This window comes from Symphalangus syndactylus, chromosome 21 (genome assembly GCF_028878055.3).
Source record: "Symphalangus syndactylus isolate Jambi chromosome 21, NHGRI_mSymSyn1-v2.1_pri, whole genome shotgun sequence".
Classification (NCBI taxonomy): Eukaryota; Metazoa; Chordata; class Mammalia; order Primates; family Hylobatidae; genus Symphalangus; species Symphalangus syndactylus.
The window spans coordinates 46495832-46510140 of record NC_072443.2 but is presented as its reverse complement, the minus strand read 5'-3'; the positions used below and the strand labels follow the sequence as shown (position 1 = coordinate 46510140).

At 42.1% G+C, this 14309-nt stretch overlaps 2 protein-coding genes across 4 annotated transcripts in view; one reads left to right on the top strand and one right to left on the bottom strand.

Annotated features, from left to right (window-relative positions):
• The window catches only part of KPNA1 (karyopherin subunit alpha 1), a 310494-nt gene that overhangs the window by 105629 nt on the left and 190556 nt on the right, over window positions 1-14309 (top strand). The window lies entirely within an intron of this gene.
• Window positions 1-14309, bottom strand: part of PARP14 (poly(ADP-ribose) polymerase family member 14) — a 51795-nt gene that overhangs the window by 35926 nt on the left and 1560 nt on the right. For all 3 annotated transcript variants that reach the window (XM_055259287.2, XM_055259286.2, XM_055259288.2), the window contains exons 2-5: window positions 11124-11257; window positions 9321-9354; window positions 3978-4220; window positions 837-1073 (exon numbers count right to left, since the gene is read on the bottom strand). In XM_055259287.2, coding sequence (XP_055115262.2) covers window positions 837-1073; window positions 3978-4220; window positions 9321-9354; window positions 11124-11257 — 648 coding nt within the window. The remainder of the gene's footprint in view (window positions 1-836; window positions 1074-3977; window positions 4221-9320; window positions 9355-11123; window positions 11258-14309) is intronic.

Sequence of the window (14309 nt, the reverse complement as noted above, 5' to 3'; positions counted from 1 at the left end):
TTCATTCCATTTTAATTCAAACCATACTTTCATCCAGTTTTCCCAACGCATGAAAACTGAGTTGGGAAAATGGAGGTTCCTTCAAGTACCCCGTTGAAACAATTTCTCTCAAGTGGGTGGCATACCACATTATCCTATGTCATGCCCCACCCTGATTAATCCCAGGCACAATTTTCCTTCTTTTCCTAAGAAGCCTGGCCCCCTAATTCTTTCTGCTCAGCCTTGACCTCCGAGCACAAGTGGAACCTCCAAGCTGACCTTGCATATGCCTCAGAGAACTGGCAGTCTATGTCACAAAACACTCAGAAGTGTTTCTCTAAGGTTCAGTTAGACATGGGTTTCACAGGGTCACTCCAAACAATAGTCCAGCAGGCATGCACTGGTCATGTGAAACCACTCCTGTCCGTTTTTGAATGATGATACAATAGGTGAAAGAAGTAGTGGTACTTTATAGGAACTCTATGAGTTGCTGAGTATTTCTTTACCTAACCTTGTTGTAATTAATTTGAGAGCTTCTATCAAGCGTGTGGCTAAAACACAGATCATCTCCTTTTTAATATATTATTTCAAAGATCCCAAGAATATATTTTTCAGCCTATCATAGGTAGAGACTCATGAAAGAACCTCCTTATATCTTTCAAAAACTTGATGTTGCTTCCCTAAAGTCTGAATCACTGGTCTTATTAAGCATCATATCCCAGATGAACAGGATTATTTATTCAATTCCCAAAGAAATACATAAATAAACAAAACACATCAGAACTAAACTTATAACTGTTAAGCTCTGCTAAAAATGGCCTAGATTATGCCAAGTATGACAGGTTAATAAATATTACCTTTTCTGTCAAAAAATTCAATCAGAGCTGAACTCTCTTCAGGAAAATATTCAACATTGGCAACTCTTCCCCCTCCATTATAGGGATTTTCAAAGAAAAGTTTTAAACTGTAGTCATCAGCACCAGGTGGCAGGTTTTCAACCCTGATTGTGTTTGTCACTTCCAGAAGTCTTGGAGAGAGCTGAAGTTGTTTAATTGAATGGTGGTTGATACAATCATCAACAAATCTTATAGTATCTACAAACCAAAAAAAAAAAAGAAAGAAAATCAGTAAATTTTTATTGTATCTTTATGTTGTATAGAAGAAAATGTCTGGCTACTAACTGAGATAAAAGGAAGGGCTAAGCATTCCATTTTTAGACACAAGATTTAATACCTACATGAGAATTTACATACCTAAAACTCCCAGTCGCTGAGTGACACACACACGAAGGTCTTACTTGGATTGTTGCCACTGAGCTGTGTCCCCACTTCCTGCCCCAGCCCTCACCAACCCTCCTGAGGGCTTTCCCTACAAATCTCATTTCACCCCTTTCTCAAGCCCTTCAATGGCTCCCCATTACCTGCAGGTGTGAGTGTTGACACTCCTCAGCCAGGTGTACAATGCCTTTGGCGATGTGACTCGAAACTAATTTCCAAGCATCACCTTTGGTTATTCCCTGCCATTCATTTTATTTTCCATGTTGTCACAAAAACTAGTCATTATTTTTGTAAACCCCCTTCTCCTTGAAAGGGTCTTTGTGTATACAATTTCCTGCATTTGGAGTGCTCTTCTCCAGTTTTTATCTTGATCCTATTCATCTTTCAGGACTCAACTCAATTGTCTCTTTAATAATAAGTATTGGCCGGGTGTGGTGGCTCATGCCTGTAATCTAAGCACTGTGGGAAGCCAAGGCAGGCAGATTACCTGAGATTAGGAGTTCCAGAAAAGCCTGGCCAACATAGTGAAACTCCGTCTCTACTAAAAATACGAAAATTAGCCAGGCATGGTTGTGCGCGCCTGTAGTCCTAGCTACTCAGGAAGTTGAGGCAGGAGAATCACTTGAACCTGGGAGGCAGAGGTTGTAGTGAGCTGAGATCACGCCACTGCATTGCATTCCAGCCTGGGCGACAGAGCAAGACTCTATCTTAAAATAATAAGTATTGATGGTGGGCCCACGACGTGCCAGGCACTGTGCTAGGATCTGAGGATACAGAAGTAAATATAACAAATCTTTGCCAGTGCATCATCCATGCGGGAGCAAGTCTTGAGAGCAAATAAATTGCCTATTGTGGGATCAAATGAGGTGGGAAGACTAATACTGGGAATCAGACAATGATTCCCAGAGTAAGTGGCTCTGATCTGGGTTTTGAACAATGAAGAGGGGTTTACCAGATGGATAGGGAAAGAGCTATGTCAAGCAGATGGAATATATTCTGGACATTATCAAGTGGTACTACTGGAATATAAACTTCACAGAAGCAAGACCAAGCCACCTTGTTTGGGTCCCTTTCCTCCCATTTCCCACAGCTTTTTGTTCACAGCTTAGAGACAGCTTCTTCTCTTGGACCTTCTTTATTTGTTTACATATGGGCTTCCTCCCTGCCCCCAGGCTATGAGTTTCTCAAGGGCAGGAACCTGGTTATTCATCTCTGTGTCCACAGCACCTAGACCAGTGCCTGGCACATAGTAAGCATTCAAGATTCTGATCGATGAACAAAAGCAAGTCCATTTAGTTTTTCCTTTGTAAGAAACAGTAATAAATTTGAAATAAGAATAGCGCCCTATGAGTCATTACTATGTCTCAGGTACTACATTAAGTTGTTAAGTACTTTTCTTTTTTTTTTTTTTTTTTCAGACACGTGGTCTCACTCTGTCACCCAGGCTGGAGTGCAGTGGCATGATCTTGGCTCACTGCAATCTCTGCCTCCCAAGCTCAAGTGATCCTCCCACCTCACCCTCCTGAGTAGCTGGGAGGACGAGTGTGCGCCACCATGCCTGGCTAATTTTTGTATTTTTTTGTAGAGATGGAGTTTCACCATGTTGCCCAGGCTGCTCTCAAACTCCTGGACTCAGGCAATCCATCCGCCTTGGCCTCCCAAAGTGCTGGAATTACAGGCATGAGCCACTACACCTGGTCTTATGTTAAGTACTTTTCAAACATTATCTCATTCAATCTTTACAAAAACTGTATTAGGTAGGTATTATTGTGCCATTTTATAGATGAGGAAAGTGAGGCATAGGGAGGATAATAACTTGGCCAACATCATATAAATAGTTACATGGCAGAGCTGGAATTATGACTCCATGACCTGTACTCTTAACCACTCGACTGCCATGGCCATGGAATAGTGAAGGCTTGGAATTGGAAAATGTACTTGTTTTGGGTGGTGACAGCTCTCTTCCCAATCTCAGAGATTGTCTACAGATTCCTGACAATTACCTTAAAGAGCACTCATTTTCTGCATCACACGCACTTACTCATACCTACATATGTGAATGACCATGAAAGTGCTAAGGAAATATCTGGTAAAGTGGTAAGAGGACAAGTGTAGAGATAGGCTGCCTGGGTTCAAACCCAATTTGTCCATGCATTCGCACCTTTGTGTTTTGTCTCCTCAACTGTAACATGGGGATCGATAATAATAATCTCATAAGGTTTTGGAAAGGACAAATAAGTTAATACATGTAAAGAGGCTGGCATAGCACCTGGCTTATAGTAAGCATTCTATGAGAGTGTGTTATCATTACCTTCTATGAAGTCCAGTTTGGTAATACAAATATTTACTTCACCCAGTGAGATAACACATGTGAAAAAGCCGACTCCTTTACTTGGAATCACTTGGACTTTAGATGTCTATTTTGCTGTGTTCACGCACTCTCTTACTCTCTCTGCCTGTCTCTCTCTCTCTCTCTCAGTCACACACACACACTTGGGTACTCCTGCAATAAAGTTAATTCTACTAAAAATACCAGAATTTGGTTTCAATATGAATATGCTTCTCTTTCAAAATAAAAAAAAAAATCTATATTAACTTGGAAACCTCTCTTAGTAGTTACTAGAAAGAGTCAAACTTTCAGAGATGTCCCCCTAAGAGGTATCTCAAGTCCCATGATGTGGTGCAAAGAAGACAGGTAGAGGAAGTGTCACTTCATCTTACCTACATGCTTTTGAAAGGTAACAACAGCAACATCAAACTCTCTTATTACTTCCACTTGAAAGTCATCATTAGACAAGCCACTTATGTTCTCCACTAACAAGGTTAGCATTATGTCAGCCACATTTGCCTTGAGGTTTTCAAATGCCACCAAAGAGGAAATATTTTCACATTCCTCTGGGATATCTTCCATTTTGTCTGATCCACCATCAAGAGGGAGTTTTGTATCCAATTCTTCTGACACATCTGATTTTAGGAAGACAAAAGAGGTACAAGATGTTATACTTATCTACCATGGTCTTAGCAACGTAAGTTATCACAAGGCACTGCCCTCTTTCCTTGCCAATCTCTTGGCTAACTCACAGAATAACAGACTTTGGATGGCTTTTTGCTTTATTTAAATAAAAACAACATGTAACATGTAATTGCCTATTATTAAAGTTCGTATTTTTAAATTTTCATTTTGACAAAATAGGTCCGTATTTTCAAGATTATAGGCATTACAGGGATAAAAAGATTTTCATTTATTGCTGGTGGGTACATATATTAACCTCTGTGGAAATGAATTTTAAAAATTTGTCCACAATTATTAGTGATAAGAAAAAATATTCACATTACTTAGCTAAGTAGTCATTTATAGAACAATTTACATTATAGGACTATTTTTATATGTGAATTTTATATTAAAATTATACATAATTGAAGTTTAATTTTATCATACCCTTTTCTGCCTAGCCTTTTTGAGGAACCTGCCTTATCCTTTCTAGCACTTGATATCTATTTCTAGCATAGCACCAGACTAAAATTATTCAACAAAGCTTCTCAAAAGCAAGACACATGTTTATTCATCCTTGTATTGCTGGCATATGGTATATAATTGAGGCTCAGTAAATGTTTGCTGAATTGGGGATTTACTGCTTGGGTCACTGGAGGAAAGCAAGACTATCTGATGATGCCCAAACATGGGTATCACCTAACACATTATACTCTGAAAAATAGTTAAGTTCCCATCACTGAAGAGAAAAAAGGGTCCCTATAGCAAATGATTAAGGAATACACACAGAAAGTGAAATGGCCAAGGGCTGCTGCATACAAATCCCGCTGAATGGCAATCACCCAGTGGACTCATTCCTCTCCACTGTTGACCGTAAAAATGAGTTACACATACACACAAGGTCAGTCTCACTGTATGCTTGTCCACTGAAGCATGGTGGGTACGAGCTGATCTTTAGGCATTCTGTGGACAATTATTCAATGGGGACTTTTATCATGTTCAAGACCCTGGATGTAAGGAGAGGTAAGAATATTTAAAAAATTAGATAAGAAATTTACAGATTTTCTAATGGAGGTATATGAGAAAAATGACATGTGTAAATGTTCGCAGTGGCTGCATAAAATGCTCTGTGTTCATCAAATCCATTTTGCTTACTTCCTGGACAATATTTCTCAAGTTTCCTGCAGTTCAGTTTCAACAGTAGTGTCCCTGCAGTTAATGGAATATGGGTGGAAGTGAATTCCACCTTCAGGCCTGGCCAATATAAATCTCCTTAATATGAAACCCCATTCTCCCTTGCAGTGATCTTGGAAACCACATTTAAAGATGATGGTGTCAAAGGGTGGAAGGAGTCTGGGTCCCTGAATGACCACATGAAGTGACTGACACTCCCGCCACCACCACAGCTGCCAACTACACTGAACTGTGATGCGAAGGAGAAATAAACTTGTGTTGTGACCAGGCACAGTGGCTCACGCCTGTAATCCCAGCACTTTGGGAGAATGAGGCAGGCGGATCACTTGAGGTCAGGAGTTCAAGACTAGCCTGGCCAACGTGGTGAAACCTTGTCTCTACCAAAAATACAAAAATTAGCCGAGCGTAGTGACACACACCTCTAATCCCAGCTACTCAGGAGGCTGAGGCAGGAGAATCGCTTGAAGCTGGGAGGTGGAGGTTGCAGTGAGCCGAGATTGTACCACTGCACTCCAGCGTGGGCGATTCCGTCTCAGAAAAATAGATAAATAAATAAACAAACAAACTTGTGTTGTATTAGGTTACTGATTTGGGAGGTTGTTTGTTACAACAGTTAGACCACTCTCTTGTGTGCTGGCTATCATGCCATGCACACATACTCATGCTAAATTTAAAAAAAAATAGCTTAAGCATAAAGCAACTACATAAATGAGCACTAAGTGAGACAGGTATGACAAATCACAATGACTGCTGGGCTAGGGAGGAGGCTACATGTGTTTAATCCCTGCTGCCACTCTTTAGCCATGTGAGCTTGGGCATGTCTCTTTATCATAAAATGAGGGTATAGGACTAAGTGAACTGGACTGAAAGAATCTTTCCAGCAATATAGTTTTATCATCCCATCAATATTAGACGCTTCACCACAAGAAAGGCTTAATTGACCAAAAAAGAGCATTAACAAGCAGGCCAAGAGTCCCAGAAAGAGATAAAAGGGCTGGACTGGCATGGAAAGACTTGAGAGGAGGAAGTTCAGCAGGTCTTGAAGGGTATGTGGAATTGGGTAGAGAAAAGTGGGATAGAGGGAATTGTGAGCAACAGAAGCAGAGGCAGAGTGCTGCAACTGCATCAGACAATTTAGAAAACAGTGATTTGACTGATGTGGCTCAAAAGGAGCACATTTGTGCAGAATGAAGAAAATGAGGCCAGAAAAGCAGACTAGATCCAGAAAGTGGTCTGGACTTTATCTCCCAGCTTGTGGTAAGGGTGAGTCATGGAAGGTTTCCATGAAAAGGATGGCAGGCTATTTAGCAATAGTGCAAAGGGCTGGTCAGGTTTAAGGAGAAGGGTGGCAGACACAGACAGAGCAGGCAGGGAGCTCCTGCCATGCTGAATTTGTGAGGTAAAAAGGAAGGGCCTGTGGTAAGAGGCTGGATAAGGAAAACTTGAAAAGAAAACGAGGCTGGTTGCAGTGGCTCGTGCCTGTAATCTCAGCACTCTGGGAGGCCAAGGCGGGAGGGTCACTTGGGGCCAGGAGTTCAAGACCAGCCTGGGTAACATAGTGAGACCATGTCTCCACAAAAAATGTTAAAAATTGGCTGGGCATGGTAGTGCATGTTATAATAGCCCCTGCTACTTAGAAGGCTGCTGTGGGAGGATTGCTTGAGCCAGGGAGGTCGAAGCTGCAGTGAGCCAAGACAGCCTGAGCAACAGAGTGAAACTCTCTCTCCAAAAAAAAAAAAAAAAAAAAAAAAAAAGTCTCTATGATCAGCAGATGTGAAAGGAGTGATGCGTGAAATGTCTAGTAGGTGACGAGCAGACTGATTGTGTACTTCAAGAGAAATGAGGAAGCCAGAAATGGCCCTTGCTTGGGGAGAAAGATGACACATGTGGCTTCGGGCATGTTGGCTCTAATATACTTCCCAACAGGAAGGTCAGATAGAAGTTCTGGAATTGAGAGAGGAGCCCAGGCTGGGGATATGGATTTGAAAACACCAGAATTTCTGACCACAGGTAAGCAGTATTTCTCTGCTCTTGCCCTTGTCTCTTCTCCAGGACCTTCCAAGTGCTGGTTTCCGCCTTTCAGACCCAGCCCAACTAGGCTTATCCTGGAACAGGACACTAGCTCATTGCTGACTTCACCTGGTATTGGTGTGTGTGCCTTTCCCTGCCTTGTCAGCTCCTGCAGACGCCTCAGTTTTAAACTTTTTGCATGAGGTTTCGGGCATGCCTAGTGCATTCATGGTGCAGTGTCTTCTGCTTTCCCCATCCCTGAGAAACAGAATCCAGTCAGTACCTACTCTCCACCCACACTTTGCTCAGTTCTGAAAGTGTCTACCCCATTCCAGTGAATTTCAAGAGTCCTAGCCTTAGGGCCATTGTCAGGGATCAGTGTGGAGTAACCATTCAGCAAAGAACCTCTGCTTCCCTTAAAGGAGCCAACTTAAGTATCTGGTGTAGACCACCCAATTTCCTAGCTGACTACTATCCTTAGAGTCCAGGTCAGGTAAAAACAGTTTAGAAAATGGGCCTAAAATCCCCAGGACAATGAAAAGTCTATTGGTGGAAGGGGACTGGGGTTGTCGCTGGAAATATATTTGGGAGTTTTAAGTAAATTTAAAACAGTGCTAACATGTCAGTTAAGACAGAGTTAAGGTAAAAATCTATGAAGTCATAAGAAACAGAGATGTGATTAAATTTTAGATCTAGGGCTATAGAGCAAGAATAAATATGCACATATAAAACCACTTCCTAGTCTGAGGTTGAGCTTGAGAGTACAGCACTTTGGCATCTTCCAAGAAAAAGATAAGGATTTAGGAGATCCCAACAACAAACACTGGGAGCTGGGGGAGCCAGTTCCACAAGTGAGGAATGGAAAGCAGGAATTACTCTAAAGAGACAAAAAAAAATTCCATTTCATAAAACTCCTGAGCTGCCTAAGAAAGCCATGCATACTAAATTCTACAGTTTTAACAGGACATCCATATTAGATAAAAATAAGCCATGTATCCCTATCCAATTTTTTTGCCAAATAAAGGCAGCTCTCACTCTAGTGCCATTTTCCAAAAGAGAAAGTTGCAGAAAACTACATGTTCTCAAGATAATTTCAACATTAGAGGACAATGATTATACATTGTTCATTTTCCTTAAGGTTTAGGTATATGTATCACTTTATCTCTCTGGCTCAGTTCATTCAGCGTAGTTCACTTCCTACCCTTTATAACAGCATGCTTAGCTATGAAAACTAGTTGTTCCTTTAGTAAATGTCAAGCGGCATGACAGCTCAATGTCCAGATGCTAGTTGAACATTGGAGTCCACAACAGCTAATTGGTCGCTGGCTGTTTCCTAGAGCAGATGAGATCAGAAGAGCTGCTGTCTTTTGGAGGACTGCACTCCTCCAATCCAATCCTGCACCAATGCTCAAAAGCCTGTGTTCACAGAGGAGTCACAACTTCTTGTTTTGGCTTCAGAGCACAGCACCCTCACACCCAGTGGTCAGGAAGCAGTGCTCATCGACTAACCCACATGTGACTCCCTTGGACATATCGTGTCCTTGCTTCTCTATGGCTGGCTCAGCACAAGTGGAAAGTAAAGATCAGCTCATCACCAGCTCTCTGGCACTTCTTTGCCCTCCCCTCTATTGCAAGGTGTCTCCTAGTCCCCAGACACAGCAGTTCCAATCATTATGACCTGAGCCCTAAAAGCCACCCTCTGCACAGCTGGCTCAGAATATGAAGATGATGCAGTCCAAGGCAGCTCCCAGCACAGCACACCCTGCATTGTGGAAGTCAAGAAGAGAGGGCTGACTCCCTCAAGTGCTGCCTTTAATAAGTGCAAAACTGCTTGGTGAATGTCAGAGTCATCTCAACTGAGATTTTACCTGGTTCTTTAACATCTTCTTTAGTCTTGGATTCCTGAAACGCAAACAATAAAGTAGCATTAATACATGATTAACAATTTATTTACATAAGAAAATGTCCCTGGGACCAGCCTGGAGATGGAGGGTAAATAGAAACAATAATGAAAAGGTCTGATAAGGGTGCTCTTGAATACATCTGGGGCCATACATAGTGGCATATTCACTTGCAAGTCACAAAAATCACCAATGAAGATGAGACACAAATAACAGAAACCTCAATTAACACCAAGTGTTTGGGAATATGAGGTACATCCTACGTAAGAGAAACATCTTAGCTCATAATTTTTCCCTTGTTTAATATTTATTGAGGCTGGACTTGGTGGCTGACACCTATAATTTCAGCATTTTGGGAGGCCAATGTGGGAGGATCGCTTGAGGCCAGGAGTTCAAGGCCAGCCTGGGGAACATAGTGAGACTCCCCCCATCTCTAAAAAAAAAAAAATTAGGAAAAAAAATTAGCCAGGCATAGTGATGCATGCCTGTAGTCCCAGCTACTTGGGAGGCTGAGGCAGGAGGATCACTTGAGCCCAGGAGTTCAAGGTTACAGTGAGCTATGATGGTGCCACTGCACTCCAGCCTGGGATACAGATGAAGGTACTGTCTCTAAAAAAGATAAAAATTAAATTAAGGCCAGGTGTGGTGGCTCACACCTGTAATCCCAGCACTTTGGGAGGCCAAGGCAAGTGGATCACATGAGCCCAGCAGTTCAAGAGCAGCCTAGGCAACATGGTAAAACCCTGACTCTACAAAAAATACAAAAAATTAGCCAGGTGTGGTGGCATGTGCCTACAGTCCCAGCTACTAGGGAGGGTGAGGTAGGAGGATCACCTAAGCCCAGGAGATCAAGGAGGCAGTGAGCCATGATCATGCCACTGCACTCCAGCCTGGGCAACAGAGTGAGACCCTGCCTCTAAAAAAGAAATAAATAAAACAAATAAAAATAAAACATTTACTGAGTGTTTATCATATATAACAAGAACTGTGCCATGTGCTTTATACAGATCATCTTGTTTAACCCTCACAATAATCCTACAATCTGTTGTTGCATCATTATTGTTACTATTCCATTTTACAATTGGGGTAATACTTAATACAGGTAGTATGGATTGCTGTCTCCTCAAAATGACAGAGAAAATAAAACAAATATAACAGCTTACAGGTTATAAAGAACTCTGGATACACAGACCCCAAATTTTACATCCAAAACCACCATTATTATAACCCCCAAATCTTGACTTTTCCAAATGTGTCTAAAATCACATAAAAAGTACCCCCAGCTGGGTGCGGTGGCTCATGCCTGTAATCCCAGCACTTTGGGAGGCCTAAGCGGGCGGATCACCAGGTCAGGAGTTTGATACCAGCCTGGCCAATATGGTGAAACCCTGTTTCTACTAAAAATACAAAAATTATCTGGGCATAGTGGCGTATGCCTGTAGTCACAGTTACTCAGGAGGCTAAGGCAGAAGAATCGCTTGAACCCAGGAGGCGGAGGTTGCAGTGAGCCGAGATCATACCACTGTACTCCAGCCTGGGTGACAGAGTGAGACTCTGTCTCAAAAAAAGAAAAAAAAAGTACCCCCTCCTACTTTATCCTATACTACCCTACCCTACCACTGCCCTCACTCCCCCTACATTTGTAATCTGCTTTTCTCACTGCAGTTGGCTTCATACTTTTCTTTCCACTATATTTTCTTCATGGTGATTCCCATCTCACACACCTTGGGAGACCTAAATCCCTTTTATTCATGCCTAAAGTTTACTTGCCTTTGTTAGAAGTTCCTCTTCAAAGACATGATGGATTTCATCTGGGGTTGCAGGTAACTGGACAGTTAACTTGAATGTTCCTTTTCCTTGCCATACTAACTCATGATTTTTTCTCTCCAGAACCTTCTGCCGAACTGAAATGTTCAAAGGGGGGAAAAAAGACAAATGACAAGCAATCTTTATTTACAAAATTATTCTATGATTTCCATGGGCTGCATTACCATCAATCAATGGCTTGGTCGGTTTCTCAAGAGAGGCTATATGTGAAGTAAAAGAGGAAAAGTTTAGCAAGCAAACATGGATTTGAATTTCATCCTTAAACTGACTTTTTAATATTGAGCATGTTCCCTAATAAGCCATACTTACAAGGCCTCAGCTTTCTTGTCTATCTGTAAGGTTAATGGAGAGTGTTTTCTATGAGTGCCACGTGTATTAAATTGAAGAAACATTACAAAGAAGTTGGTACAGGACCTGACACTCAGGAGGTACTCAAAAGATAGCAATATTTATTCTATATTGAAGTGAATTAAATTAAACATCCTTCAATGGGAGCCAGTGAAGATTGGGTACTGTGACATGCCATGATGAAAGTCACGTTTTAGGAAGGCGGCTAGGTGGCTATAAGCAGGAGCCTAGTTAGAAACAGGTCTCAAATCTGACAGTAAAAGGAGTATAAAAGAAGGGAGAGATTTTTGCAAAAAAATAAATTAATTAATAGATTAGCATATCACGCAGCTTGGCTGTAGTGAAACAACTGAACAGTGGACATAGAGTCCAAAGACCTGGATTTGAATTCCAACTCTACCACAAATAGCTGAGTGAATACCTTAACTTCTCGCAACTCTCAGTTTCCTCACTTAAAGTGGTGTCCATGAATGCGTTACAATTATAAAAAGGAGCAGCCAGAGAGATATGAAGAAAATCAGCATATCTCAGTCCATGAAGAACAGGCAAGAAGTGAGTTTCAAGGAGGAGGCATGATCGACATAGTCAGATGGTACAAAGAGGTCAGGGAAAAGGGAAGTTTTTGAGAGTGCCCTACGGGTCACAGGTGTAGCTCTAGCATGAATGTTGGGTCACCATGCTGTGTTCTGATATGGCTGGCCTGATGAAGCCAAGGACGTAGGTCAGAATCTTTCACGAATAGGAGCACGATAGCTTTCCCACCTCAACCCTCTGTGAAGCGGGTGGAGGAAGTGGGGTCTTAACGGGATGCCAACTCAGAAACAGGCCTCAGAAACAACCTGAGAAGGAACGCCAGCTTCTAATCTCACTCTTTATGAGGAGGGCACATGTTTCCACACAAACTCCTAAGGGCTTTACTAAACCAAGGTGGGGATTGAGGACTGGATAGAACCCCTGCAGCCTGACAACAAGCTAAATTTTGTTAAGTCAAGTTATTTAGAGTCATGGACCTCTGTGTTACAGTCCTTTTCTTATTCCCTAGACTTTGATAAAGTCCTGTCTAGGCATCTAAATGTGTCAGTCTGTTCTCAGATTGTGGGTAATATTTATGAGCACAAGTATTTCAGGAGAATAGTTGGTAGTAATATGGGTATATGATTTCCAAAAAGAAGAAAGTCAATCTGGGAGGAAAAAGAGCTGAAACTCTGATGTCCAGCCTCCCTTACCCAAGTGGACAGTCTTCCACCTGCACCAACTTTAGATCATCAACATTTAATTTTATTTAAGGAGAAGATGGGTTCTTACCACAAGGAAACTGACAATAACCAGGAACCAAACTATGTTGGTAAAGTATGATAAAATAGACACATCTGAAACAGGGTTTAAAATGTTATGTCAATTTACACCAACTTTTCAGAAATCCAGTGAACTACATAAAAGTGAGATACAGCTTCCCATTTGTTTCTATTTGCTATACACGAATAAATATGGAGAAGTGCTGGTGGGCTCATTCTTATTATCTGCCTATTATGGTTTATATCAATCAAATCAGGTTATGCTATGGGCCCACACCTGTTGAGGCCACTTCCTGGCATGGAGGGTGGAGAGTGTCCTCTGCAGAAGAAGAATGCATTTCTGGGACTTCAAGCATAGGTCATTCATTGTTAGCAAATTCCTGACCCTTGTTACTGAGAAAGTGGTTCCTCAAGTAGGAAACTGAAACTGACTAGGGATTTTCCACCCCCAAGAACTTTGACCATACTAGGTTTTGAGTTTGTTTTTGTTTGCTTGTTTGTTTGTTTGTTTAGATGGAGTCTTGCTCTGTTGCCAGGCTGGGGTGCAGTGGTGTGATCTCGCCTCACTGCAACCTCCACCTCCCTGGTTCAAGCAATTCCCCTGCCTCAGCCTCCCGAGTAGCTGGGACTACAGGTGCACACCACCACGCTCGGCTAATTTTTTTGTGTGTTTTAGTAGAGACGGGGTTTCACCATGTTGGCCAAGGATGGTCTCCATCTCCTGACCTCGTGATCCGCCCGCCTCAGCCTCCCAAAGTGCTGGGATTACAGGCGTGAGCCACCACACCCGGCCGGTTTTGAGTTTTAATAAGTTTTGGGTCATCTGTGCTGGGGGGTAAGACAAGAGGGGCCACTGGAGCAGCCTGGGGGTGGAGGAAGAGGAGTAGTGAGCTGGGGCTGGTCAAGGATGAAAGCCCAGCAGGAAGACTGAAATCTTTTCTGCTTGGAGGGCTGGAATTGAGTTATTTTATCATCACAAAATTATATTTTGTGCTATTTGTATTTTTATGCTGTTTAAATTTGTATAATTATTTCTCTGTTTGTTCATTTGGGGTTGTTAACATTAACTAAAGAAATTCTGAAACTTTAACACATCAGGGCCACCTGGGCTGCCGGTTAAATACACGCTTCCCACCCACCCCACATTCACTGAACCTGAATCTCTAAAACAGAGCTGGGAAGGTGCCTGGTTAACCTGCTCTCCAGGTGATTCAGATGCAGGTGAGACCTACGTCTACAGATAATGGAATCTAAAGGAGAAAGAAGCATCCTTAAGGGCCAGATCGATGGTGATGTTGACCTCCGAAGTCAAAGTGGGGAAAACCCTCAAGGAAAAGTGATACCCAAAAGAGAAATGACTAATATCACACAGTTGCCCTTCTGAGCACTCCTTGGTAAAATTAATCCTAGGAAAACATGGTATTTTGTTTTCATAAGGGCCATGAACCAAGCATGTCTCCTGTCCCCCTCCTTCCTTCCTTCTGTG